This window comes from Aotus nancymaae, unplaced genomic scaffold, assembly GCF_030222135.1.
Source record: "Aotus nancymaae isolate 86718 unplaced genomic scaffold, 86718_ANA_hifiasm-v0.15.2.pri h1tg000058l, whole genome shotgun sequence".
Taxonomy (NCBI): domain Eukaryota; kingdom Metazoa; phylum Chordata; class Mammalia; order Primates; family Aotidae; genus Aotus; species Aotus nancymaae.
The window spans coordinates 42683002-42708873 of record NW_026988472.1 but is presented as its reverse complement, the minus strand read 5'-3'; the positions used below and the strand labels follow the sequence as shown (position 1 = coordinate 42708873).

Here is a 25872-nt window from a genome sequence, read left to right as displayed (position 1 = left end):
TGAGAAGCTCTTCCACCTCTAGCCATGCAGCATCAGTCTCCCTGCTGCTGGCAGAGAGGAGTGCTGAGCCTTTCTTTTTTTGTTTGTTTGTTTGTTTGTTGCAGAAAGGTGATTTTATTTAGGTAGAGAAAAGAGAAGGAAAAGGAGAAAAAGAGAAAGGAGGCTTTCATATTTATAGAGGAAGCATGGCAGCAGCCTTAGTGTTGGAACCTGCCACTGGAAATGTCCATAACAACACACTTGGGGGGCTTTCTTGGTGGGCCCTGGCATGGTAAGTGCAAGTTTTGTTATTCCTTATGGGTTCCGAAAAACAAGACCTTACGTGTTAGTGACTGGCTTCAGGTCATGTACCTGGAAGAGCTGACTTCACATAAGTCATAAAGATGCACTCTAATAACGTATTTAGAAGTCGTTGGCTAAAGTTCTAAGCCTGATTCTAAAAGTACTTCCTCAATGAAGCTTTTTTTTTTTAGCACTCCTTCGACTATAACTTTTTTTTTTTACCACCCACTCAATTCCTCAGTATTGTATCTATCACTCTTTTATAGTTCTTTACTTTCCACACAGGGCTTAAGAGGATATTTGCTATAAAACATGGCAAACATTCAATTTAAAATGCAAATAGCTGCATCAAAATGCCGATTCATAAAATTTTTAGATCAGATAAGAAAAGACCAATTTTTCTGGAAAAGACCATTGATCTTTAAGAGTTAGGAATATAGCTGTTTCCTAATTTAATTTCTCACTGGTAAATGGAATAGGAATAGTTTGGCAAATCTACAGGAAAGAGCATGTGTGCATTGTGCTTCTGCTTTTTCCAGATGTCAGTTGCTGAAGGTTTAAGGTGTGAGTCTGTGCATGTGTTTCTGAGGAGCGGTCCCTGTTCAAAGAGGCAGTGGGAAAAGTGAGTGGGGCAACTCACACATGGATGCCCTGTGCATCAGTGTGAGTTTAATTCAAAGACAGACCTCATTTGATAGCAATCTTAGTATGTCATTCTAATGAATTAGAAAAAAATGAGAAAATGGGATATGAATCCCCATCTGGATTCATGGGGATAGTATCAGAAAGATTTCCAGTGCCTTTGCAGAGTGCTAGCAACATTTACTTAATACCTTCCCTGGGTGCTATGTGCTTACATGAGAAGCCAAAGGTATCTGTTAAGCCACGTAGGAACTGCAATCGGCTGGATGATTCTCATTTGGAGAAAGCAGGCAAGTGGGCAGTGATTGAAGTGTCCAGCAGGGGGCTGGCATTCTCTGTCTATAAGTAACCCTGGTTCCTCTTCAGAGCCGCGGCTCAGTGGAGCTGCTGTTTGCTGGTGAAGCCCGTGACGTGCAAAGCACCCTGCCTATAGGATTTGAGGATTTCTCAGTGCAGTTTTTTCCTACCCACTTTAAACCTTCAGATTCTAAATATCAGGAAAGAAAGCAAATGCTGTGTGAAAATAGCAGGCCAAAAGTTCTTAGTAAAGTGCAGCCAGGGAGACTTAGACTAGAATGGGGGTAGAAAGAGCTGATGCAGAGTGGGTTTAATTCTAAGGTTTTTTTGTTGCTAAGTTTTTGTTGTGGTTAACTTATTGAATTTAGAGTTGTACTGCACTAGTCATGTGAGGGCCAGAGCAGCACCAGTGTCAAAATAGTGACAGACAGTTTTGAATATATAGTTAGCATATATGTACTCAGAGTATTTTTATTAAAGAAGACAAAGAGCCCAGCATAGATCTCATCTCCATCTTCACCTGGTTGCAAAATCAATAGTTAAGAAATAGCATCTAAGGGAACTTTTAGGTGGGGAAAAAAATCTAGAGATGGCTCTAAATGACTGTTTCCTTCTAAACTTGGAAGTGGACCATTTCATGCACTGCAACATCTCCAATCACAGTGCGGATCTCCCCGTGAACGACGACTGGTCCCAGCCGGGGATCCTCTATGTCATCCCTGCAGTTTATGGGGTTATCATTCTGATAGGCCTCGTTGGCAACATCACTTTGATCAAGATCTTCCTTACAGTCAAGTCCATGCGAAATGTTCCAAACCTGTTCATTTCCAGTCTGGCTTTGGGAGACCTGCTCCTCCTGGTAACGTGTGCTCCAGTGGATGCCAGCAGGTACCTGGCTGACAGATGGCTATTTGGCAGGATTGGCTGCAAACTGATCCCCTTTATACAGCTTACCTCTGTTGGGGTGTCTGTCTTCACACTCACAGCGCTCTCGGCAGACAGGTAAGTACCGGCTGAAAGTTACATGCTCTCCAAGGGTGGTAGATGCCTCGGTAAATGAACTACCATGTTGGGATAGGGAGCTGTTTGCACAAGGGGAAGTTTTACTCAAACTCGGATTCCCATCCAGGCAGATTTTGTTCTAGGGATGACTTCTTGAGTATAACATTGGTTTGAGAAAAAGAAGTCAGTGAATAATGGGGACAGAAGGAGACAAATGAGAAAAAAATACCTCTAAGCAGAAAACTGAGGTGGCTTTTCTGGAAACATATCTATTTAGCATTGCCTTTTCCTAACTTCTCCCTTCTTGCAAAATTAATTGACCAGTGAGAAAGACAATCATACCAAATAGAGTTTAAACCTCAGGCAAATATTTTTTAGAAGCAATTCAAAACCTTCAGAGAACAGGAAAGTTCCACCGCATTTCTTCAAAACATTCTTTCAGAAATAACCAAGAGGAGAAAATGAGCCTCATTTCTCTGAAATTCATTTTTCTCAGACAGTTTAACTTTTCCCACAGCTGATTTTGTATTTGACTCTCTGTGACAGAACAATCGTTTGCTGGTTTTTCTAAGTCTCTCTTAAATGAAATCAAGCATTATTTGAGTTTTTAAAATTTTCTGGAGAAAGCTCTATTCAAGGTTGACTTCTAATTTTAATATCTTTATTGACATACTTCCATATACCATGTTTTTGGAACTTATTGTGGGGAGGAAGAGGGAGTTCACTACAGTTTTTTATTCTGTGAAATATACATATTTGCAAACTGCATTTTTTGTGTGAGCACATTGCAAAAAAGCTTACATTTATCAGTCTTAAAACTTCATATTCATTCTTTGAATATTTATCAAGTGTCTAGCATGTAAAAAGCACTTGCCTGAATTGACAAGTCAAGAAATAGCTGCAGGTTGTTCACACAAATTACTGAACATACTTTATGTACTTCTGTTCTCTGGAAATTGGACATAGTAATGAATAGACTTTCAGACACAGCATAGACCATATGGTGAAACAAACAACCCAGAAAAACTGCTGCAATAAACCTGATTATAAGTGATTATATTCACTTATAATCAAGTGTATGTTATGTGTTAAAGATACAGAAGGATTTGAGAGCATTCCGGAAAAGACATAGACGCAGCTCTTGAAAGTTTATACTATGGAGAAAATGTCCCGCATTTTAATACATGTGGTGCTGGATTCTCATTTTATAAAGGAACAAACAGTTCTCAGGTGATCTGGCTTTGTTGAGTAATGGACAAATAAAGATAGTGTTATCGGTATTTGTAGACATGTGTTTATGCTTAGCTACCTGAAGCACACTGCCCAGCACACAACATTTTCAAAGACTGAAAAGTAATGGCCCAGGAGCAAGGTTTGCACATTGTACCGACTCGACAGAGTTTCTCCATTCCCTCCATTCCCCTTTGGCTTGCTCCTACCCTGCACATCTGCCGACCAGATACCAATGACCACAGACAATTTCATGTGTTGATTCAGGGCTGGCAAACTCTGGAGCTGGCAGAAGGGCTGTGGCTTGTTACCAATGGCCGAGGGCACTTCAGGATGAGGGTAATTTTCTTAATGGGAAGGAGAAATTTTGGTTTCCGGGTTCGGGAGTGCAGTGGTACAGATGGTGTTTACTCTCTTCTTGGGGAGAAAAACAGAAAGGAAAGTGAGGGCATGGAACGTAAAGAGGCAGCTGCAGGGAACTCTTCTCTGGAGTTTCAAAGCAGACCAAGTTCACCATCAGCAGAAAGGGAAAACTCTTTCAAAAGCCAGGTTGTACTCCTTCACAGCTCCAGTGTGTTCCCAGTAAGTTTATAGTTACTACCTGTCCTTGCCAAGTTCAGAAATTACTAGAAGCTCCCATATTGCTAACTTTTTGTGTTTTTCTAGGTCTTTAAAAAGCCGATGGATCACCTGAATCACAGATAGTGCATCTAACCAATTCCAGTAGAAAGATTAGGTATTGAGGTAGTTAAATGATTAAGACTGTACTTTTCTATCTATCTCATTTTTTAAAGCAATGGGATTCTTATATCTTATATCTCATGAGGTTGGAAGGGGGAATATAGATTCTATATTTTTTCTTCTCAGCAAGGTGTAATCTATATACACGTAAACTGAACAAGTAACAGCTGAATATATTTTTACACATGTCTGTAGAGCTGGATAACCAGATGGAGATGTAAAAGAGTTCCAGCATCCCCCAGAGTTTCTCTTATGCCCTTTCCTAGTTAATACCCCCATACAGAGGCAATCACTATTCTGATTTCAATCACCGTAGGTTATTTTTGCCAGTTCTTTAATCTCACATAAATGGAATTATATAGTAAGTACTCCTTTGTGTCTATCTTCTTATGCTTATCATTATCTCTGTGATATTCACCCATGTTGATAGGTGTAACAGTGGTTTGTTCTTTTTAATTGTGTGTGGTGTTCCATTGTATGAATATACTTTGGTTTATTTATTCATGCGAACACTGATGGAAACTGGGTTGTTTTGTTTGGGGATGATGATAACCTGCTCTGGACATTCTTATTCATGTCTTTGGGGGAATGTAAGTGTTTATTTCTCTTGGGTATATGTCTGTCAGTAAAATTGCTGGGTCATAGGGATCATATATTTACTAAATATTGTAAGTTTTCAAGGTGGTAGTCTGTATAGAGGTAGATTGGTGAAAGAGTGAATGAACCAGACCTTCCAAACCAGATGATCACCAGAATCACAGGGGAACTTTAAAAACACACAGATTCTTAGGCCCTTTCCTAAATCTACTGAATCCAGGGTCTGAGTCATGAGTGGGGCACCTATTGATAATCATCCATCCCTGCCCCCATACGTTGCCCAGCATTGCAGTCCTCATTCCAGCTTCCCTTCTGTAGTTCTCCCCTTCACTGAATGAACTTGAATCTTTGTCAATATGAAAAGAATATCAAGTTTCTAGAAAAGTTTATACTGGCATCACCAGCTCAAAGGGAGACTTCAAGACAGTTTCAGAAACCAGAATTCTGGGGATTTGCACAGCTGAGCAATTGCAAGTTTGCATTCAAGCACCTTCAATATTGATCCCCATCCTCCCTCTCCTCCCGTACTTTCTCTCCTTACACACACACTGATATCCTCATATACGGTGGTTGCACTGATGTGTTCCTGGCTCTGTTTCCTGTCTTATGCTGTGTCCCACCCACTCTCCAGAATGCTTTCTCCTTTCCTAAGTACAAGACTGTATTTCTCATCCCATGTGGCGTATGGGCTTGGAATGAGCATCAACAAACCTGCGTTTTAGACATTTTCCTGCCATTACTACCCATATAAGAAAGTGGGACTAAGTCACTTAACTTGCCGACCTTACTTTAATCATCTATAAAATGATGGAGTTAAGCTAGGCAATTTCTATGGTCCCTTCAAGTTCTAAAATCCTAGTTTTTTTTTTTTTTTTTTTTCTGTCTTCTTGCCTATCATTCAGAATCTGACTCAAGTCTCCTCCTTAAAACCCTAAGTTGGGCCATTCTAGCCCAAATTTCCTGACCCTCTTGAAATATGAGACTTATTATCTGAGACATGAATTATCTTGTGACACCTTTTATGTTGCTGTTTTGAAGTGTTTTGTTTGTTTCTTTATTTTAGCCTTCATATATTTATTGCTTTACATTTTTAGGTAGATTATTAAGAATGTTGAGGGCAGAGGTTTCTAATATATTCTTAGATCTTCCATAGTGTCCCACAAGTTTTCTTTTGCCAAATGGGTGGTCAATAAATATTGACTAATTAAAATTATGTTTAGTTAATGCATACTATTTTCCTCATTTTTATTCTTTATTCTACTTTTGAGGATTAACCTGAAAGCATACTCTTAAAAATAATGTATCAGCCGGGCACGGTGGCTCATACCTGTAATCCCAGCACTTTGGGAGGCTGAAGCGAGTGGATCATCTGAGGTCAGAAGTTCGAGACCAGCCTGGATAACACGGTGAAACCCCTGTCTCTACTAAAAATACAAAATTAGCCGAACATGGTGGTGCATGCTTGTAATCCCAGCTACTCTGGAGGCTGAGGCAGGAGAATCACTTGAACCTGGGAGGCAAGTGAGCCAAGATTGTGCCACTCCACTCCAGCCTGGGTGACAGAGCAAGACTCCATCTCAAAAAAAAAAATGTATCACATAGTCACCTGCTTATCTGATCTCTATTAAGCTCTCATTATCTGGGTAGATGAGAGAAAAACTTTTTTATGTGAGTCAGTAAATAGATTCAGGGGATAAATAGATGGCTGGATGGATAGATAGATGGCTGACTGGCTGGTTGGGTGGGTTACATGTATGAGTGGAGAGTAGGGTGGCTAGATGGGTGAACAGTTGGATAGATGGAGATTTTTTTACATACTGTTCCTTGCTATTAGATGTCCGCCTTTGTGCTAGATGCCTCATTACTATGTAAATGAAATTCGAGACCTGAAATGGACCCTCAACAGAAAAAGGATGAGGGTGGTTTGTGTTTTCTTTTCCAGTAAGTGTAAGATTTAAAGTTGAACTTAGGCCGGGCGCAGTGGCTCACGCCTATAATCCCAGCCCTTTGGGAGGCCGAGGCAGGTGGATCACGAGGTCAAGAGATCGAGACCATCCTGGTCAACAAGGTGAAACCTTGTCTCTACTAAAAGTATAAAAATTAGCTGGGCATGGTGGTGCGTGCCTGTAGTCCCAGCTACTCGGGAGGCTGAGGTAGGAGAATTGCTTGAACTCAGGAGGCGGAGGTTGCAGTGAGCCGAGATCGCGCCATTGCACTCCAGCCTGGGTAACAAGAGCGAAACTCCATCTCAAAAAAAAAAATAAAAAAAAAAAGTTGAACTTAATGTTGACAACATGTATAATGCCCAAGTTATATTAAACCTGCTTCAGTACTATTATTCGTTGTTATTTCTTACTAGAATGGGGCTGGGAGAATGAATTCTAAGGACAGATGGCTATGGCGGTTCCATTGTAACATGATTCTTCTTTGATTCTGTGGAAAGACTGGTTATAAGTTTCTTTGTCATTTGGAATGTGGAAAGAAACAGGAAGGTGATATATTTCTGCAGACTTCTTGAAGTACAGATTCTTTGAATTTTCCGCAAGGAATGTATGTGGTTGTAGCTTTCCCAACATCTAGAGCTGTATGATTTAACTTGGTAGCCACTAACCACATGTGGCTATTTAAATTTGCATTTAATTTAAGTGAAATGAAAAATTTCATTTCCTCCTCATACCAGCCACACATCAAGTGCTCAGGAGCCACATGTGGCTAGTGGCTACTCTATTGGACAGTGCAGATACAGAACATTTCAGTCATTGCAGAGGGTTCTATTAGACAGTTTAGAAAGAGTTTGCTATATGCTTTGGGGTCCAGATTTCCTCCCCAGGATACACGTTTGCTCCTCTATCTCACAGAGGGTATAAGGAATTGCTCAGATAGGCAAATATCAAATGCCTCTCAGCTGCACAGGCTCTTTCTGTCTGTGAAATATCTTCTATTGGAAGACATACACAAGTGAAGAGGGAAGAACTGAAGCAGCCCAATATCATCTGCAGTCACAGGCTTGGGGAATTTAGGCACCCCATTGATGAGGTTTTGAGACTTACCGAAGTATACACGAGGGGTCAACTTTCCAAGTCTGCACTGTGAACTTGTGTCTGATCCTTCCATTCTTTTTTTGTAGGTCCTCTTCCAGCGGCTCGTCTCTCTTTTATATCCTCCTGTCCCAAGACTTGCCGGAACAAACACTGCTCTAGCAAAACTCTCATTGCCTCCCACATGTGCCATCAGACTTCTCCCCTCTCTAATTTCATTTTCCCTTCTCCGATGGCTGGGCCCTACTCTCTCCATCTACCCAAATCCTGTCAGTCTTTCAAGGGATATTTCAAGTCTTTTCTCTTTTATGAAGGATTCCCTGATCTTTTGCTTTCATTGATTTATTTCCCTTCCCAGGATGTTTCTGCCTGTATTGTTCATTATATGCCAAATCTATCCTGACTTGTACTGCTAGGTCTTTGTTAGAGATGTGTTTTAAACTTCCTTAATAATATGGGGTGATCCATAGGGATCTGTGTCTTCTACAATAGCCAGGCCCACTCTGCATTCAGTAAGAGTACAATAATTACATCTTCCTTGATGTTTGAGCAGTGACAAAAGGATAAAGTCCAGCAGCTAGAAGTAAAAGTCATCTTAAAGTTCACACCTTTGTTTGACACAGAGACCAGAAGAGGTAATGGGATTGAACTTTGTCACAACAAATTCAGAATGGAGTCAGATTAGAAAGAACCCCTTCATCCTCATTCCATGTCTTAATTTCTTCAGGAGAACTGGAAACTTTTCTTAAGAAATCATCAAACACAGAGTCTGATTCCACTTCCCTTTTCTGGACAATGGGAACTACTATGTCAAAACTTACCCTTCTGAAGGAAAATACACTGAGTGAATCCAGGGTAATCCCCTTCTAATGGGGTCACCCCAGTAATTCCAAAGGCTCCTCTACCATTCTAGAGACCCAGCTTCATTAATTGCAAGGAGATTGGCCCCTTTCTCACAAGAGAAGACTTACTTAATTTCATTTCTTGTAAAGCATCCTTCTAGAAATGCTTTACAGGAAAGTCCCTCTGTTGGAACCAGTTTACATGAGCTTTCAGTTCATAACTTCTTTATGCTTTGATTTTCCTGAAACATATGCTGCCCCTCTCTGGAAGGAAACTCAACTCACGTCTTTCCACGGCAGTGGAACTACCACAGCTGCCTGCAGCTTCTGGGAATGATGAGAAGGCAGGTGCTGTGGAAGTGAGGTTTCCCAGCAAGACTCTTTCAACTGGATCTCTGTGGGAGAGGAAAAGGGCAAAAAAGAACTTTGACCTTGTCTCTCACACATTATCTTTTAAAGTGTTAGGGTTTTATGTGGCTAATTATCATTTCTGGCAACTTAATACGCAGAGAGGCAAAATGAAAGCACAAGCGTGAAACATAGAGTATACCCTGAAATGGCCCCCTGCTGAGGTTTTTTGAACTGTGTCTGTCAATAACATCCTTTGAAAATAGGCTAAATTTGCATTTTTGCACTTGTAAGTCCTCCTATGTGTGGGGTTTGCATAATTAAAACACATGTTTTCAGAATAAAGGAAAAAATTTCTCCATTTCTTCTTTTTATCTCCTAGTAATAATAGAACAAGGGATTTTGAAGTTCATTTTACGTATTACACATCATTTCCTGAAGGAGATCTTCCTTGGCCACTCGATCTGAAGAAGTAACCAACACTATCCCATAATCTAATTTCTTTATTTCAGGTCTACTGAGGTGCAGTTTATATACAAGAAATTTTTTACATGTGTATGAATTTTGACAAACATACAGTCACATCACTACCACCACCAGCACAGACAAAACAGAGAACATTTTCGTCACCCCCAAATTATCTCATGCCCCTTTATAATCTCTCTCCTCTCTCCACCTACAGATACTGGCAACCACTGATCTTTTCCAGAATGTCATGTGAATGACATCACATAGTATGTAGCTGTTTTAAGTCTGGCTTCTTTTAACTCGCTTTTTGCATGTATCAGTAATCCATTCCTTATTATTGCTGAGCAGTATTCCATTGCATGGATATACTACATTTTGTTTATCCATTCTCTAGTTAATGAGCATTAGGGTTGTTTTTGGTTTGGGTAATTATGAATAAATCTGCCATAAACATTCTTGTGCAGTTTTTGTATGGATATATGTCTTCATTTGTCTTGGATAAATATCATCCAGTATTATTTTCTTGAGAATTATTTTGTTTATTTGTTTGTTTATTGTCTGCCACCACTAGAATATAAGCTCCAAAGAAGTGGGAGCCCATCTCGTTCTTTGGCATATTCTCTGGCACTAGAACAGTTCCTAACCCATAGTAGTAGGTGCTTGATAAGCATTTGTTGAAGTGCTGAATGAATGGATGCATGAAGAGAGGAATAAAGGAATGAATGAATTCTAGTAGGTCCTACTGAGTAAACCCGGAATACTGGATTATGGTCTGTGAATCATATTGCTCATTTCCTTTCATGATTAACAGAGTGACTGCAGGAGAACTTTGGTTCCAACCCTAGATGACAAGAGTTTACCCAGATGTTATGGGGACTCTTGAGGTGGGGGCATTTTTAAAAAAAATAATAATAAAATTACAACTATAAAATTGGGAAGAAAAGTGGATATTTAAAAACCTTTAGAAATCACGTTAGATTTAGAAATATTAATAAATCACAAGTTTAAATAAGCTGGTAAAATTCACAAACATCATAAAATCCAGAAAAAGAACATACTATCTATTAAATAATTGCCTGACACACCTTTGTTATACTTGTTTTCTTAAATATTTTGGCTTCATCCTCATTTGTCTCCTTTTAAAATGACATTATTTGGTAAAATCCCTTTCTTTTTTTTTTTTTTTTTTTTTTTTTTTGAGACAGAGTTTCGCTCTTGTTACCCCAGGCTGGAGTGCAATGGCGCGATCTCGGCTCACCGCAACCTCCGCCTCCTGGGTTCAGGCAATTCTCCTGCCTCAGCCTCCTGAGTAGCTGGGAGGTAAGATCCCTTTCCATAGAGAAAACAGAAGGAGGAGATCAGTCTTCTAGCATGATTGATTTAAGTTGGCTTTTTATTAATGAGCGATTAGAAAACCTTTCTTTTGTTGTCCTGAACCGAGCATAGAAAGTCAACACGAAGACAAAGATATGCCAAATTGCAGGGTCTTTATTGCCGCGGCCACGGAGGACTCGCTTCTCTCCAACCCGTGGCCCCGAAAGGAGGGTGTCAAGACCTTTCATACCCATACAACCGCCTCGGGAGTGAGGGTGAGGGGCGGGGGTGGGGGTGGGGGGCTTCAGGCATTCCGAGGGCCAAGGGACTTTTGACGTTCTGATTGTTACTTAAGTGGTTCACAAAAGTCAAGATAAGCACTTGTTTACACATTGTCTGGGTAGGGTGGAAATTACAGTCCTTAATTACTTATTACAAGTCGCAGGGGCCAAGGTGGAGTGGGTTTGAACTGCTTGTCTGTCACATTTGGGTTACAGAGAGCGGTTTCAACAGAAAGCCGAGGTATGGTTGAGGTATGCAGTTTTATGGGGCTTTTACCATGTCACACTTTCCGCTTCATATCTAGTTATTGGCAATGTCATGTATATGTTTAGGATTAACATCAAACTTGAAAAAGCCACTATCAAGTTTCTTTCTTCTCTGGACTGTAAAAAACCCAAAGCATTTCAAATTTTCTTGTACCTTGAGTAATCTTAAATACTTATTCAACTGATGACTCCTACTAACCTGTTTATCATGGATGTCTTCACATTATGAGTTTTCTGTTATCTCTATCAATGTCAGTATTCTGTGAGTACACACAACTTCTGTGACTTTACACAAATATATTCGCTATTTGTAATTTGGCTACATGTTTCTGCTCTATAAACACAGACACTCATAAATTCAATTCTACTCATATATTTGGATTTAAATCTACCACCTTATTGTTTGATATTCACTGGTCTCACCTGTTTCATAATATTTTTTTCCTCCCCTTCTTGCTTTCTTTTAAATTAGATATTTTAATTATTCTATTCCCCCCTCTCTGAGTTGGTTAATTATACAAACTCTTTTCAATTTATTTTAGGGGCTACCCTAGAGTTTACAACAGCATGTATCCTTGACCTATTAGAAGCTACTATAAATTGAAACTTTCCTACTTCCTGGACATTGCAAAAATAATAGGACACTTTTAACTTAATTTAAAATTCCCTCTTGCCTTTTTTTTCTTTTTTTTTGGTTATTGTAATTATGTATTTTAATTCTTTCTAGATTTAAAAACCTATATTATTTTTATTGTTTGTACATACTTTACATATACTCAAATATTTACCTTTAGATTTATTTATTTACCTTTTCTGTTGTTCTCCATTCCTTCCTGCATCTCTGTGGCTTCATCTGAGATCACTCTACTTCTCCCCAAAGATCTTCCTTCAGTGTTTCATTTAGTGTACACATTTTTTCCATCTTTGTTTGTCTGAAAGTGTCTTTGATTCATGTACTTTCTGGAGGCTATTTTCAGTGGGCATAGAATCCTACGTTGGCAGTTCTTATCTTTCAGCACATTACAGTTGCCATTCATTGTCCTCTTACTGTATCTGACAGTCAGATGCCAGTTTTATTGTTTCTCCTTTAACAGTATTGATGTTTTTCTCTTGGACTGATTTTAAGATTTTTCTCTTCATTTCTGATTTTCAGCAGTATTGCTATGATGTGCTTAGGCATGCTTTCCTTTGTATTTCTGCTGCTTGGGCTTCATAGCATTTCTTAAATCTGTGGCCTGAAGATTTTAGTCAGTTTTGGAAAATTCTCAACCATTACAACTTCAAATATTGCTTCTATCTCATTATCTCTTTCCTCTCCTTCTTTGTGCTGGCTACACATAAATAGAATAACTATGGGTTAACTTTAAGCTTTTTTTTTTTTAGACTGAGTCTTGCTCTGTGGCCCAGGCTGGAGTGCAGTGGTACGATCTCGGCTCACCACAATCTCACCTCCCGGGTTCAAGTGATTCTCTTGCCTCAACCTCCTGAGTAGCTGAGATTACAGGCATGCGCCACCATGCCCAGCTAATTTTGTATTTCTACTAGAGACAGTGTTTCTCCATGTTGGTCAGGCTGGTCTTGAACTCCTGACCTCAGGTGATTTGCTCACCTCGGCCTCCCAAAGTGCTGGGATTACAGGCGTGAGCCACCATGCCCAGCCAACTTTAAGCTTTTAAGGTGTTTTCCCCTTTGGTTATCTTTGCTTTTACTAAGGCAGGCAATTTCATACTAGAGTCAGACCGCTGTTACCAAGAAGGATTTTAAGCACAATTTCATGTCACCATTTTGCCACGTCCCATAAATTTCCTACTCTCTTTTCTGTATTTGCCATCCTTTTTTGTCTCACTGTACTTCAGTCTGGCCATTTTCAGTTCTCTAATCCTCTCTTCAGCTGTGTCTAGGCAGCTTCTGAAGCTTCCATTTAATTCTTCATTTCAGTTATTATATATTGCATTTTCATTTTGTTCCATCTTGTAGTCAAATTTTTTGAATTAGTCCGAATATATTTTAAAATACCTTTCTGGTAACTTTAACATGTAGAACCTCTGTAAATCTGTTTCTATTTATGTATAAAGAATTGTAGATAATTTGAGGCTCTAGATGGTATAATCTTGTTGAAGAGATTAGCTTTTACTTCTTGAAGGTAATTAGGAAGTGACATTACATCTGATGCAGTCAGGGATTGAACAGATTGGAGGGTGGGCTTTGGTCTTTGTGAGAGTTGGTCTATTTCTGGTTTTCCCCTGTCACTGAGGCTTACCCCTTTGGGCATCTCAACTAGAAGCCTGCGGTGTTAACCTGGGCTTCTCTCTTTGGTGGGCCCTGGACTCTACTTATTTTCCCCCTTCATCCTAAACATGCTGGAAGCTCAGCTCAGCTCTCACTTTCTCTGCTACTGCTTGACATTTGGTTAAGGCCTTAAGGGGGAAATGATGGTGAATAACAACTTCATGTTTTTGCACATCATTTCTCTGCAGGATTTTGGACTCTCAAATCCCTATTACCCTGGTATTTCTCTGATGCTCTCAAATAAATTTTTCTAACTTTTCATCCCAAGACGGTTGATCAGCAACAAACTAGTTTGTCATTATCAAAAAGAGAAAATCCTATACTACTATCTCCCTAAAGACCTGATCTGCTGCCCTTAAAACTACACACATCCCAGCTTCTTTAAGGAGGCATTCAGAGCTACCTATTTAGGCCTGTGGCATCAACACTCACAGCCTCAAATTATCTCAGCAATTTTGAGTGAGAGAAGTGAGTTCTGGCTAACGTCAAAGTGAGTAAGTCAGGAATCTCAACTGATGCCTGCAGCAGTGGACATTGCCAAGCATGTAGGTACATTAAAGCCTCTGGGATCTTTAAACTAAGCCAGGACTCTTAGCCCCAATAAGCAGGAGCTACAGATGACATTTCGCTATTCAGTGATTGCTAACAGCTAAAATTTCATGGGAAGGAAAGAGCCAGAATGTTCCTAAGGTACATATCTTTAAACTTCACATCTTTAAACCTTTTTCTTTCTTTGTCTTCTTTCTCTTTTTTAATATTGTTTTTGTATTGTACTCAGGCCAGCTGGCCGGTGGTGATAGCTAAAGGTTACATGAGAAAGAAATAGGGGGAAAATGCAAATTTTATCACATAAAGAATTTATTTTCCAATGTGAGGAGAATTTACCGTGACAATAATGTGTCTGTGTGACTTACTTCTTTCTTTATGCTGTCTACATATAAATAGAATAACTACAGGTCAACTTTAAGCTTTTCAACGTTTCTTTTTTCCCTTTGGTGATGGCGATTTTTTAATTAAGTTGGGCTACTTCATGCTAGCCACAGACCTCTGTTATGAGAAATACTTTAAGTACAATCTTAAAACAATAGAAAATTATGTAAAAAACAAAATCACAATAGTTACCCCATGAGTATGTATGGGAAGTACTTATTTCTTTTTAAATAAATGGTGATCAAAACAGATTTCTAAGAATTTCATTATTATCTTTTCTTTTCCCTTTACACTTTAGGTGATTGGAAACATCATAGAAAAACAGGAAAATCAGATTTTGGCATTGTTTCTTTTCTAGATTGTGAACAGAAGTGACATTGAAGGTTAAAATGATGATTTAAGGACTACATGTGCTGTGGGATGAAGACAAGTACAGTCAATATTTAATTTTAAGTATTCTTTACTTGTGCTTTAAAAAGACCCGAACATCTAAAGTGCTATGAGTAAACATAAAAATCTCTGCTGACTTGGGGATCAAGAGACCCAGGTCTCGTCTTGGTTCTCAGCTAACTAGCTGTGGGACCTCTCTGGGCCTCAGTCTCTGGTCTCAGTCTCCTCTTCTATGACCTCTATGTTTTATATTCCATAGTTACATATGAAACAGATTTGTAATTAGACATAGACTCATTTGTCTGTACCACGATGCAGCACTTTATATGCTGACCTAGCAACATCTTTCCCAAGAGTTCTTCATAAAGGCAGATGTAAATATTCTTATATGGTTCATTAAGGACTTTTCCTAAATGTATCTTGCTTCCCCGGTTAGATTTCAAATTCTCAATGGCCAGGGACTTTTATATCCATAGTGCCAAGTGGAGCCTGAGATGCCAAATTAGTACTTAAATGTGCTGTTAGAATAAGCTTCCTGAGTGATGAGTGCTTAGTACTGAAAGAGCAAGGACAGGGTTCAGTGGCCTATTGTCTTCATTATCACAAATTAGTAAGTCTAACAGGTGGTGCTGTGTGAGATGGAAAATGAGCTTACCTCTGTTTAAAGTAGGAACCAACAGCCTTGGTGTGGACAGGCAGAGAACAACAGAAATGATAAAACTTTTGGCAAACTTTGCCTGTAACATTTTAGGCTTTGTGGACCATGCAGTCTCCATTGCAATTCTGGAGTCAGAATTCAATCAGTCTCCTCAATTCTACCCTTGTAGGGTGAAATCTGCCACAGACAATGTGTAAGCAAATAGACATGGTGATGATACAATAAAGCATTATTTCTGTACCTTGAAATTTGAATTTTATGAGATTTTTACATCTCAAAATATTCTTCTTCTTTTGATTTTTTTCTCAACCATCTAAAATACAAAAACCATTCTTAGCTCATGGGCCATATAAAAACAGGGAGTGGACCAGACTTGGTCAATGGGTCTTAGTTTACTGTCTGTGATATAGAGTGTGCATGTTTTCTAGGGTGGTTATTTAGCAGTGAGAATTTCCCATTTGATTGGAGTGGGACCTAGGGGAATCCACGACCCCTTTTCAGTTAGCCAGGACAGACTTCCTAAGGAATATTATAAAGAAGAGACATACATCGGTGTGATGTTTCAGGGTTTCGAGGCATTGTCATATCATGCCCAGTAACTTTTTAGATCATTTGGAATCCTTATTATTATCTCTGTTTTTAGATGGTGAAATGAGGGTTCTACATCACATGATTAGAAAACAGTAAAATTGAGAATCAAGCCAAAGTCTTTAAGCCAAGTGTTTTTTCCAGCATGACCTGGGTCCTGTGTGATGCTAATAGTTGTTTAAATGAAATGAATGAGAGAGTTTTAAATGGAGGTTTAGCTGGATTCCAATTTCCGTGGGTGGCAGACATGATGGCAGGGCCTGGTAAATTGTTCACTGGGGAAATAAAGGTGTAAATAGATGCTTTTCACCACTTCCTTTTAATGTTTCTCCCTCATTCAAAGTGCTGCTTTCTCTAAGGTCTTTTCATTATAGGCTCGTGAACTAGTTGCCTCAAAATTGTCAAAAAGAGGAATTGAGTTTAGGAGAATCACTTTGGTGGAGTAGGTCAGGCTAATAAGCTGGTATCCAGAGTGATTTTTGGGTAAGAGGGCTTGAGAGGAGTATGTGTGGCTAGGAGCATGGCAGGGGAGGAGCGGGTTGTCTTGAGCATCTTGAACCCATTTCCTTATCTGAAAGTAAGCCATTACAGGCCAGACAAATTGGATGAATAGTTCTTGATTTTTAGTATTATTATTAATTTATTTCATAAATAAACTAGGCAGAAAATGAACAAGACCTAGACCCTATGCTTAAGAAACTGATACTCCTGTTACTCAGGGTACATCAACCTTCTTAATTTCAAAAATGGAATGAGCAAAAATGTCACTGAGTGTCCAGGGTTTATGCTTTGTTTGAACTCTTATGTACCTAGTACAGGACCATGCAAAAGTAGCTGCCTAAGATATGCTTTGTATTTGTATTTGTGTATGCTAGAGATGTTCCTTTTGGGAAGTAGAGGGTGCTTTGTGTCATTTAATCATGATGTGTTGCACTGAAGCTAATTGTAGGAAGAACCTGTGAAAGCAGGGACGTTGCCCTCTAGCAAGCACCAGGGTTCTTTGAAAAGTCATGGTGCCCAGAAGCATGTGCAAAGCACTGCCTGTTGGCTAGAAGGGTCTTGGGCATCTGTGTGAAACCGGGAGATGTGTATGCTATAGATCATTAAGAAAAGATACAGAATTGTATGCTCTCAATTCTGTACAAAAGACAAAAGGAAAAAATTGGAAGGAAATATATCAAAACATGACATGCAAAACTTACAGATGATTGTTTTTAGAATTCTCTACTGTCTAAGCTTTTACAATAAGCTTTTTGTAGTTTGATAATAACTTTTAAAATGAAAAATGTCCTTCAGAATAGCTAAATGCCTCTTAACAACCTTCTTTATTGATACTTTTGCTGACTCACAGCAACTATTTCAGTTAGTTTTTGTTTGTTTGTTTGTGTTTTGAGATGGAGTGTCAGTCTGTCACCCAGGCTGGAGTGCAGTGGCACAGTCTCAGCTCACTGCAACCTCTGCTTCCCAGGCTCAAGCGAGTCTCCTCCTTCAGCCTCCTGAGTAGCTGGGACCACAGGTGCCCGCCACCATGCCCAGCTAATTTTTTTTGTATTTTTTAGTAGAGACGAGGTTTCACCATGTTGGCCAAGCTGGTCTCAAACTCCTGACCTTGTGATCCCCCGCCTCAGCCTCCCAAAGTGCTGGGATTACAGGCGTGAGCCACTACACCTGGCCTCAAAGCAACTATTTCAGTTATTTATTAAGATACCTCTGAAGTTGCATGATAACAAGCTTCAGAACTGTTTCATCTTTCTTCCCTTTCTTCCTTTCTTGCTGTTTCTTTCTTTTCTTCTTAAAATTGTATTGGGGTAAAATATACATAACAAAATTTGCCATTTTAACCATTTTTAAGTGTTCGGTTCAGTGGCAGTAAATACATTCACAGTGTCATGCAACTGTCACCATTGTCCATCTCCAGAACTTTCTTCATCTTCCGAAACTGAAGCTCTATGCCCATTAAGCAATAACTCCCCTTATTTTTGTCATTTTCTTTGGTTTGCTTTCTTTTGTTTTATTAATTAATTTGGGGGGGATCACATTTAGTACAGCACTATTATTCATAGTGGGGAGAAATTCAAAAGCATTAAGTTTGAAGAGATGTCTGAGTTTGAGCTATGTGACTTGGGGCAAATCACTTTATAAGCTTCAGTTTTCTGATCTTTAAAATGCGGAGAGGAGCATCTACTTTTAATTATCACAGGACTGTTGTAATTTTTGTAATGATGTAATTAAGTAATATGTGTTGACGTCTTTATGACATCTTAGAATTCCTAGTCAAAAGAGTGAGTGCACCATTAGCATGACCGCTATTTATGTTCATAAGGGAATCAAGAGGTTGTTGCAGAAACCTTGACCAGTTGACATTCTGGCGGACTGTCTTTCCTTTTCGGGAAATACAGTAATAACCTTTTTTTTTTTTTAAATCAAGCTTGTCCAACCTGCAGCCTATGGACCACATGTGGCTCAGGATGGCTTTGAATGTGGCCCAACACAAATCCATAAAGTTTCTGAAAACATTATGTGATTTTTTTGCTATTTTTCTTTTTTAGCTCATCCATTATAGTTAGTGTATTTTATATGTGGCCCAAGACAATTCTTCTTCCAGTGTGGCCCAGGGAAACTACAAGATTGGGCACCCCTGATTTAAATAATGCTGTTTTTCAAAGTGGGTTTGAAAAATTTAGCTCATTTAACTCCTCATCATAGTAAGTAAGGTTGGTATCTTTAGTTCTGTTTCGCAGATGAAGAAAATGGAGGCATGAACATCTTGCACTTTAAGGTATGGACTCAGGAGCTAGATGCTTTCTGTTTAAACACTAGCTCTTCCAGTTGCTAGCTGTGTGACCATGTTACTTAACCTCTCAGTGCCTTCATTTCTTCATGTGTTAAAAAAAAAGATGACAATAGTAATACCTATCTTCTAGTATTGTTCTGTAGAAGCAGAGGGAAAGTTTCCTCTAATTCTTACAAAGTGTTGAGAACTTTGTGCTAGGCACACAGTGAGTACTATATAGGTTTTTGCTAAATAACAAAACATAAAAAGAAACTGAGACAACATGTTTTCACAAAAATCGGTAATCATAGAAGTGGGACTGGAGTGCAGGGCTCCCGATCTTCATCTGTTCCCTCTCTCCTTGTCTTGGGCTCCTGCGCCATACGGTGATGCCTCCCCAGCACTGCCAGGATCAACCTCCTGGGCCAGTGGTCCCAGTAAGCTGTAAAGTTGGGTCACCATTTCGCCATTTATAAAACCTCTCCCAAACATTTATTTAAATCTAGTGCTGCTAAATTTTTATAATTAGACACAGTGACTCATATGCCATGATGGTATTTTTGAGCTGTAATGATTCTTATTTTGGAAAAAAATGATAGTGCATTTTATTATGATAATTTAGAAATTCCATTTTTATCCTTAATGATTTGAAATATATTTAAAAACTGAAAATTATCTTGGATATTTCATTTTCTATATATATGTTTGATAAACTGACCAGATCAGGAGAAAAAATGTACATAATAGTGGTGTCCATATCCCCTGGCACACCTCTGAGGTCACTTACAGACCTGGGCTTCCTGTGTTTCTCTGATCAAGGGCAATCTCTGTCCAAGGAAAGGTTTGGGGCAGGCTCAAGTGCCCTGGAATTACCACCACCAGACAATTCTCAACCAGAGATGAGAGTTGGTGACTAAACACCCCACTCTCCTCATCCTTTGGGGGCACAGTTCTGAAACAGTGTTCACTGTGTTCTCTCAGGGCATTCACAGTAAGAATGTGCTCCAGTTGTGCACTGTAGTGTCCTTTATTGGCTTTTCCTACCTCCCTGTGCTTCCTGGCATCCCATTCCAAATAAATTTCTTGCACCTAAATCCTTGCTTCGGGGTCTGTTTGGGGGTGAATGACAATTTGAAAAGGAAATTTATGATCCTGAGTCTATTATATCTTCCATGTAGAGCATGGTTGATTTTTCTTTGTCATTGTGATTTTTTTCCCTGTTCTATGTGTATCTTCTTTGCTACACAGTAGAGTAATTGCAGGCTGTGTCTAACTACAATTTGCAAATGGGATTTTGAAATGTTTTTCAAACATTTTGGCTCATAAAATTTTAACAAGTTATAAATATATGTTCTTCTCTCCATAACATTTTTGAGGAATGAACAATGTGTGCCAGGATGTTTGCACACCTACTGAAATTAACTGGATTACTACTTTCCTTTGTCATTTTAAACATATCCATTGGCAACTGTAATATTTCATCCTGCATATGCCCATGGGCTCCCTTACAGGATTGGCATTGAGCTTTTAAATTGGATCACCCTGCTGAAACTTGTTTTTAGCCCAAGGGTCAATAGTTGCCCAACTCTTTATGCGAAAGTGCCATAAGATGTCCAACAACTAGTTGCATCTCTCTTTCCATTTTATCCCTAAGCCTCTACATTCCTCATATCCCAGGATCAGTACCTTCCCAATGTCAGTAGCTCTTTCTCTATCCTTATTCCAGCCTGTGGTTTCTAGTCCTTCACTGGTGCCATTTTTCACCTTAGCTCTAAGGTCAAGGTCTCACTCAGATGACCCCTGCTGGCCCTGAGGCCTCTGAATGTTTTAAAGAGCCCAGACACTACTCTAGGCCTCAGGCCATAGGGAACTGCAAGGCATGTATATGGGGGGTGAAGAAAACCCTTGAAACCTTAGCTAAATTCTCTGGAAAGTGTCTTCTGGGACAATGAATCCCCAAAGTGAAGTTCACATGCTCCTGGAGAGGCGTGGCCTGATCTAACAGGTAAGGGAGGAAAGTACCAAAACCTTTATTTATATTGATTTTTGTTAAAATATAAGGATGAACTAAACATGAGTAATATGTAGAATCCAAATTGAGGCTCAACCCCTCAATGAGTTCATGTCATATGATTCCTTATCATGTGTGGCTCAGGCAGCAGGAGTGGGTGGCCCACTGTCTAGAAGGCTCAAATAGGACACCATTACTCTTCTTTGAACTTTTAGCTTAAGGGAAGGCATTGCCGACTGTTGTGTATTATGTGTAATCTAGTTTTAATTAAAATAACCTCCTCAAATGGGCAAGTGGCTTAAAAATATTCCTGCTGAAACAAAATAGAACAAAACAAAACCCCGCAGATTGTAGATGATATTAAAATTGCAAACTCAAGAGACTAATATGAATATAACAGAGAAGACACTTCCCTCATTCCTGGTATAGGCTCTAATCAGATATGACACATTAAATCACACCATAGTTATAATAAAGCTTTAATGATGGCAAAAGGTTCACTGTCAATAAACTAGGATAAAATATTTAACCAAAAATATTTAAAATAGTTTTTAAAATTTTATTTTTGTTAGCTTATCTTTTACAAATTCTACATTTTAGCATATATTTACTCCCTGACTTGTTTATGAACTCTTGTGTAAACCTAACCACATTCAGCAATGACCATTTCCTAGATTTTTTTTCTCTTTCTTTCTGTGTGTATGTTGTCGTGTTTTGTTTTGCTGAGCTTTGGAAAGTAAGGTACAAACACCCTCACATTTCACCCCTAAGTATTTCAGTGTATATTTCCTGAGAACAAGCGTAGTCTTCTATACAATCCAATGCCACCATCACATTGAATGAAATTAACAATAATTCCTGGCAACATAGAATGAAATTATACATAATGTATTAGTACAGTAGTACATATAGGTAATTTATGTATTAACATACATACAATGTAGGTATATGTTCAATTTGTTATTACTTTAGTTAAAGCTCTATTCTTAAAGAATTTTTAAAAATAAGAGTTAGTATACTTTTCTAAGTGCCCCCACTCCCCCTCCAACCTCCCATCACCCTTACTCCAGCTTTCTCTTTGGCATCAGAGTAAACTGACAAGGTCCAGATCAATGTGTCTGCAGGGAACCTGGCCCAACTTGTGTTGCTAGATGGAACATAATTTTTGGTCTTTTCTTCTCTTCCCCATCTCTTCTGTCTTCTCCCCTTTCCTCTCCTCTCCTCCTCTCCCTTGCCTCCTTCTCTCCTATCCTCCAATTTCCTTTCTTTTTCTCTTGCTTCTTTTTGTTTCTCTTCCCCTCCTTCAATCTCTCTATCTCCCCAGTAATTCTGCTGTTTTCCTTTTAGTCTCTCAGGCTTTCCTGCCCATGTGTGACAGCAGGAAAATTGGGGAATTATTTATTTAATTGCCCTTTTGCTGGAGCTCTTCACTCCTCCATGCCCTGCTGATCACACACTCAGACCTGTGAGCTATAAAGCTGAAAGCTTGTTCCCGCCATGCAGGGACAGAAATTCTCTCCTGCCCCATATTACTGCTCTCTTTTTTTCCCCATCCTGGTGGGAAAAACTAGAGTTTCACCCCTGTCCGACCCTTTACCTCTCCATGTTGAGCCAAAAGCAAATCCCAAGACATTTCTTTTCCCCAGCTTAGCTTCTGCAGTCTTTCTGAATCGTAGAGATTTTCCAAGAAGTTGGTGCTCACGCACAAATTAAAGCAATGAAGAAAATGAGCCAAAAGATGGAGGAACGCCAGAGTAAACAATCAACCTGAAGACCCCCAAACATTAATACTCCCTAAACACAACAAGCCACCAAAGTTGTAGAACATCCCTGCTCTCCTTCCTTTGTTCATTCCTACAGGAGAGTCCCTTTTGACTCTTCCTTAGCTGCTCTAACAGCATGTGGCTTTACTCCATTTCTCCCCATTCTTCCCTCATTGATGTTGTCAATATTACTTGAAATGACCACAAGGACTCCTTATTCCTTTCTTTATAGGTTCCTCAAAAGCTTGAGGCTAAGAATTGCAAGTCCCCTGTGGAGAGTAGAATAGCAAAGTGGGATGTGAGTTCTGTGTGTTCACTCAGTGTAGCACCTCAGCTCTTAAAGTAATGGACAATGTAATACCAAATACTTTCTAGCTATTTTGTTAACATATCCCCACGAGCTCCTTGCCAGTAAAGAATTGTCTCTTGTTCAAGGATGAGAATACTGAAGTGCAGAGTCCACGGTTCATCCAAGACCATACAACTAGTTGGTAGAATCACCATTAGGAACCATGTCTCTCGATCCTAGGTCTGCATTGGAGCCCAGAGGAAACTAGAGTATATTAAGAAGGGGTGAAAAGGAGCATTGGAGATATTTATCCTGGAGAAAACATAAAAGCATAACTGCAATCTGTTACATACTTAAAGATAACAGTTGGATGGGCACCAAAGACCAGTAAGTTCTCCGTTTGCGGAGTAATAGCTCTGAGAGATAAGATTCCATTGCTCTGGGTTATAATCATCGTACAAGTCAGCTAATAATTTCCTCACTTCTTCAGAAAAATTCTTGGTGTTATTCTCAGGAGAAAATAAAGCTGCTGTTTAATAGTTTTGTCAAATCCCATTAGGTACAATTCTAATTTTAAGGCAGGCAATGTGTCAGTTACCCTAGAGACCATTTAGTTCATTTAGTTATCTTCTTTACCTCAGTATTCTCCGCATAGTATACATTTGGATTGCAATTGAGATTTTAAAGTATTGTAGTGCAACAATTCCTACAGACTTCAGTAGGTAATTATGGACAAATAAGGGCTGAAATGCTGGATTCTTAAAAATAAACAAACTGCCCATATTTGAATAAAAGACATACCTTTCTGTGGGCAAAGGTTTCCAACCCTGATTGTGGGAGCCAGCTACTTCTACTTGCCAAGAATCTCTTTGACACATTAATCTTGCCACAGGGAACATTTTTTGACCTTTCCAATGTTTGCATAAGAAAAATGAAGCACAGATGTTTTCAGAAGTGGGAAAAAATTGTTTGAGCCCCATATTGTCAGAGGATTTAATTTGTCTGTCTATTGAAGAATGATTTTTACTGACTTAGTGTGTAAAAGGGAAATTTCTCTCTCTCCCTTGTGAGAAGTTGGAAATAAGAGACACATCGGCAAGTCACATATAAATCATCAATTAATTAGCAAGTATTTGCTGAGTCCCTACTTTGAAATAAATGATTTGCAGAGCAAGGAACCTGGGGCATTTTTAGTGAGACAGGAAAAAGAGAAGAGGAGAGGATGTAAGCTTCTGACCTCAGGAAACTTAAGAAAAAGTCAGGTAGAAAAGACATACCTATAGAATGTAAATTAGTATAAACACTATGAAGAACAGTTTGGAGGTTCCTCAAAAGCCTAAAAATAGAGCTAACATATGATCCAGCAATCCTGCTGGGTATATACCCAAAAGAAAGGAAATTAGTATATCTAAGAGATATCTACACTCCCATGTTTGTTGCAGCACTGTTCACAATAACCAAGATTTGGAAGCAACCTAACTGTCCATCAACAGATGATTGGATAAAGAAAATATGGTACACATACACAGTGGAGTACTATTCAGCCATAAAAAAGAATAAGGTCCTGTACAACAACATGGATGGAACTGAAGATCATTATGTTAAGTGAAATAAGTCAGACACAGAAAGATAAACATTGCATGCTCTCATTCGTTTGGGTGATCTAAAAATCAAAACAATTGAATTCATGGACAGAGAGAGGAGAAGGATGGTTATCAGAGGCTGGGAAGGGTAGTGGGTTGGGGAGAGGTAGTGGTGGTTAATGGGCACAAAAAGTAGTTAGAATAAATGAATAAAACCTACTATTTGTCAGCACAACAGGGTGACTATAGTCAATAGTAACTTAATTATACATTTTAAGATAACTAAAAGAGTATAACTGGATGGGATGGGATGGATAACCCATTCTACATGATGTGATTATTATGCATTGCATGCTTGTACCAAAACATCTCATGTACCCCATAAATATATATACCTACCATGTACCTACAAAAATTTAAAAAAGAAAGAAAAGACATACTCATAAAAAACTAGCAAACAATTCAAGATAGTGTATAATAAGCAGAAAATGAGAGGAGTTGATAATCTTGTCATAAAAGTCACACAGGTTGGGAGAAAGAATGGGAACCATTAAGGCCTGGATTGTTCAGCAAAAGCTTCATCAAGATGATACTTAAACTGAAATTTGGAAGGATTTGATTTAGATGAATCAAGAATCTGGGATTGGGCATGATGAAAGGGGGGAAACAGAAAAGTAATGGAAAATTTAGGAATGAGGCATAAACTAGCCTATCTCTTGAGTACAATGGAAAGTTGACAGCCAGTTCATTCTTTCAGAGGGTAGCAACTGGGGGATGATCTATGCAAAATGATCTTGGAAATAAATCTGGTGATAACTTTAAAGGGTTACCACATATAATTGTTTTAGATGAGGTTCTTTTGTTGGCAAAGAACAGAAGCCACTCAAACTAACTCAAGTAAAAACGAGATGGTAGTATTGTAAAATTATAAAAGGAGATCTCTGGTACATTCAAAATTAGTACATAAGCCAGAAACCATACCCTCTGTATGACTTAGAGCCACATTATGTCAACTTCTCCTCTTATGTCTGCCTCATTCTTTTTCTCTTGATCCGTTTACTCTACTTATTCATCTTCTACATGTTTAAATATGGCTGCCCTGATCTTTTCCTTGACATCAAAATCTTGTATTTCCAGCATCCATTACTAGCTAACTATATTCTCTCTATTTTTCTGGTTAAATGCTTAAGAGAAAGAGAAACTCTTTAGTAGCTAGCCAGGCAGTTCATTGGCTGGTTTAGATCTGGTA

General features: G+C 39.0%; 1 protein-coding gene across 2 annotated transcripts in view; it reads left to right on the top strand.

Annotated features, from left to right (window-relative positions):
* The first annotated feature begins 1413 nt into the window (after positions 1–1413).
* The window catches only part of GRPR (gastrin releasing peptide receptor), a 37172-nt gene continuing 12713 nt past the window's right edge, over positions 1414–25872 (top strand). For both annotated transcript variants that reach the window (XM_012434491.3, XM_012434499.2), the window contains exon 1: positions 1414–2223. In XM_012434491.3, coding sequence (XP_012289914.1) covers positions 1811–2223 — 413 coding nt within the window. In that variant the 5' untranslated portion in view covers positions 1414–1810. The remainder of the gene's footprint in view (positions 2224–25872) is intronic.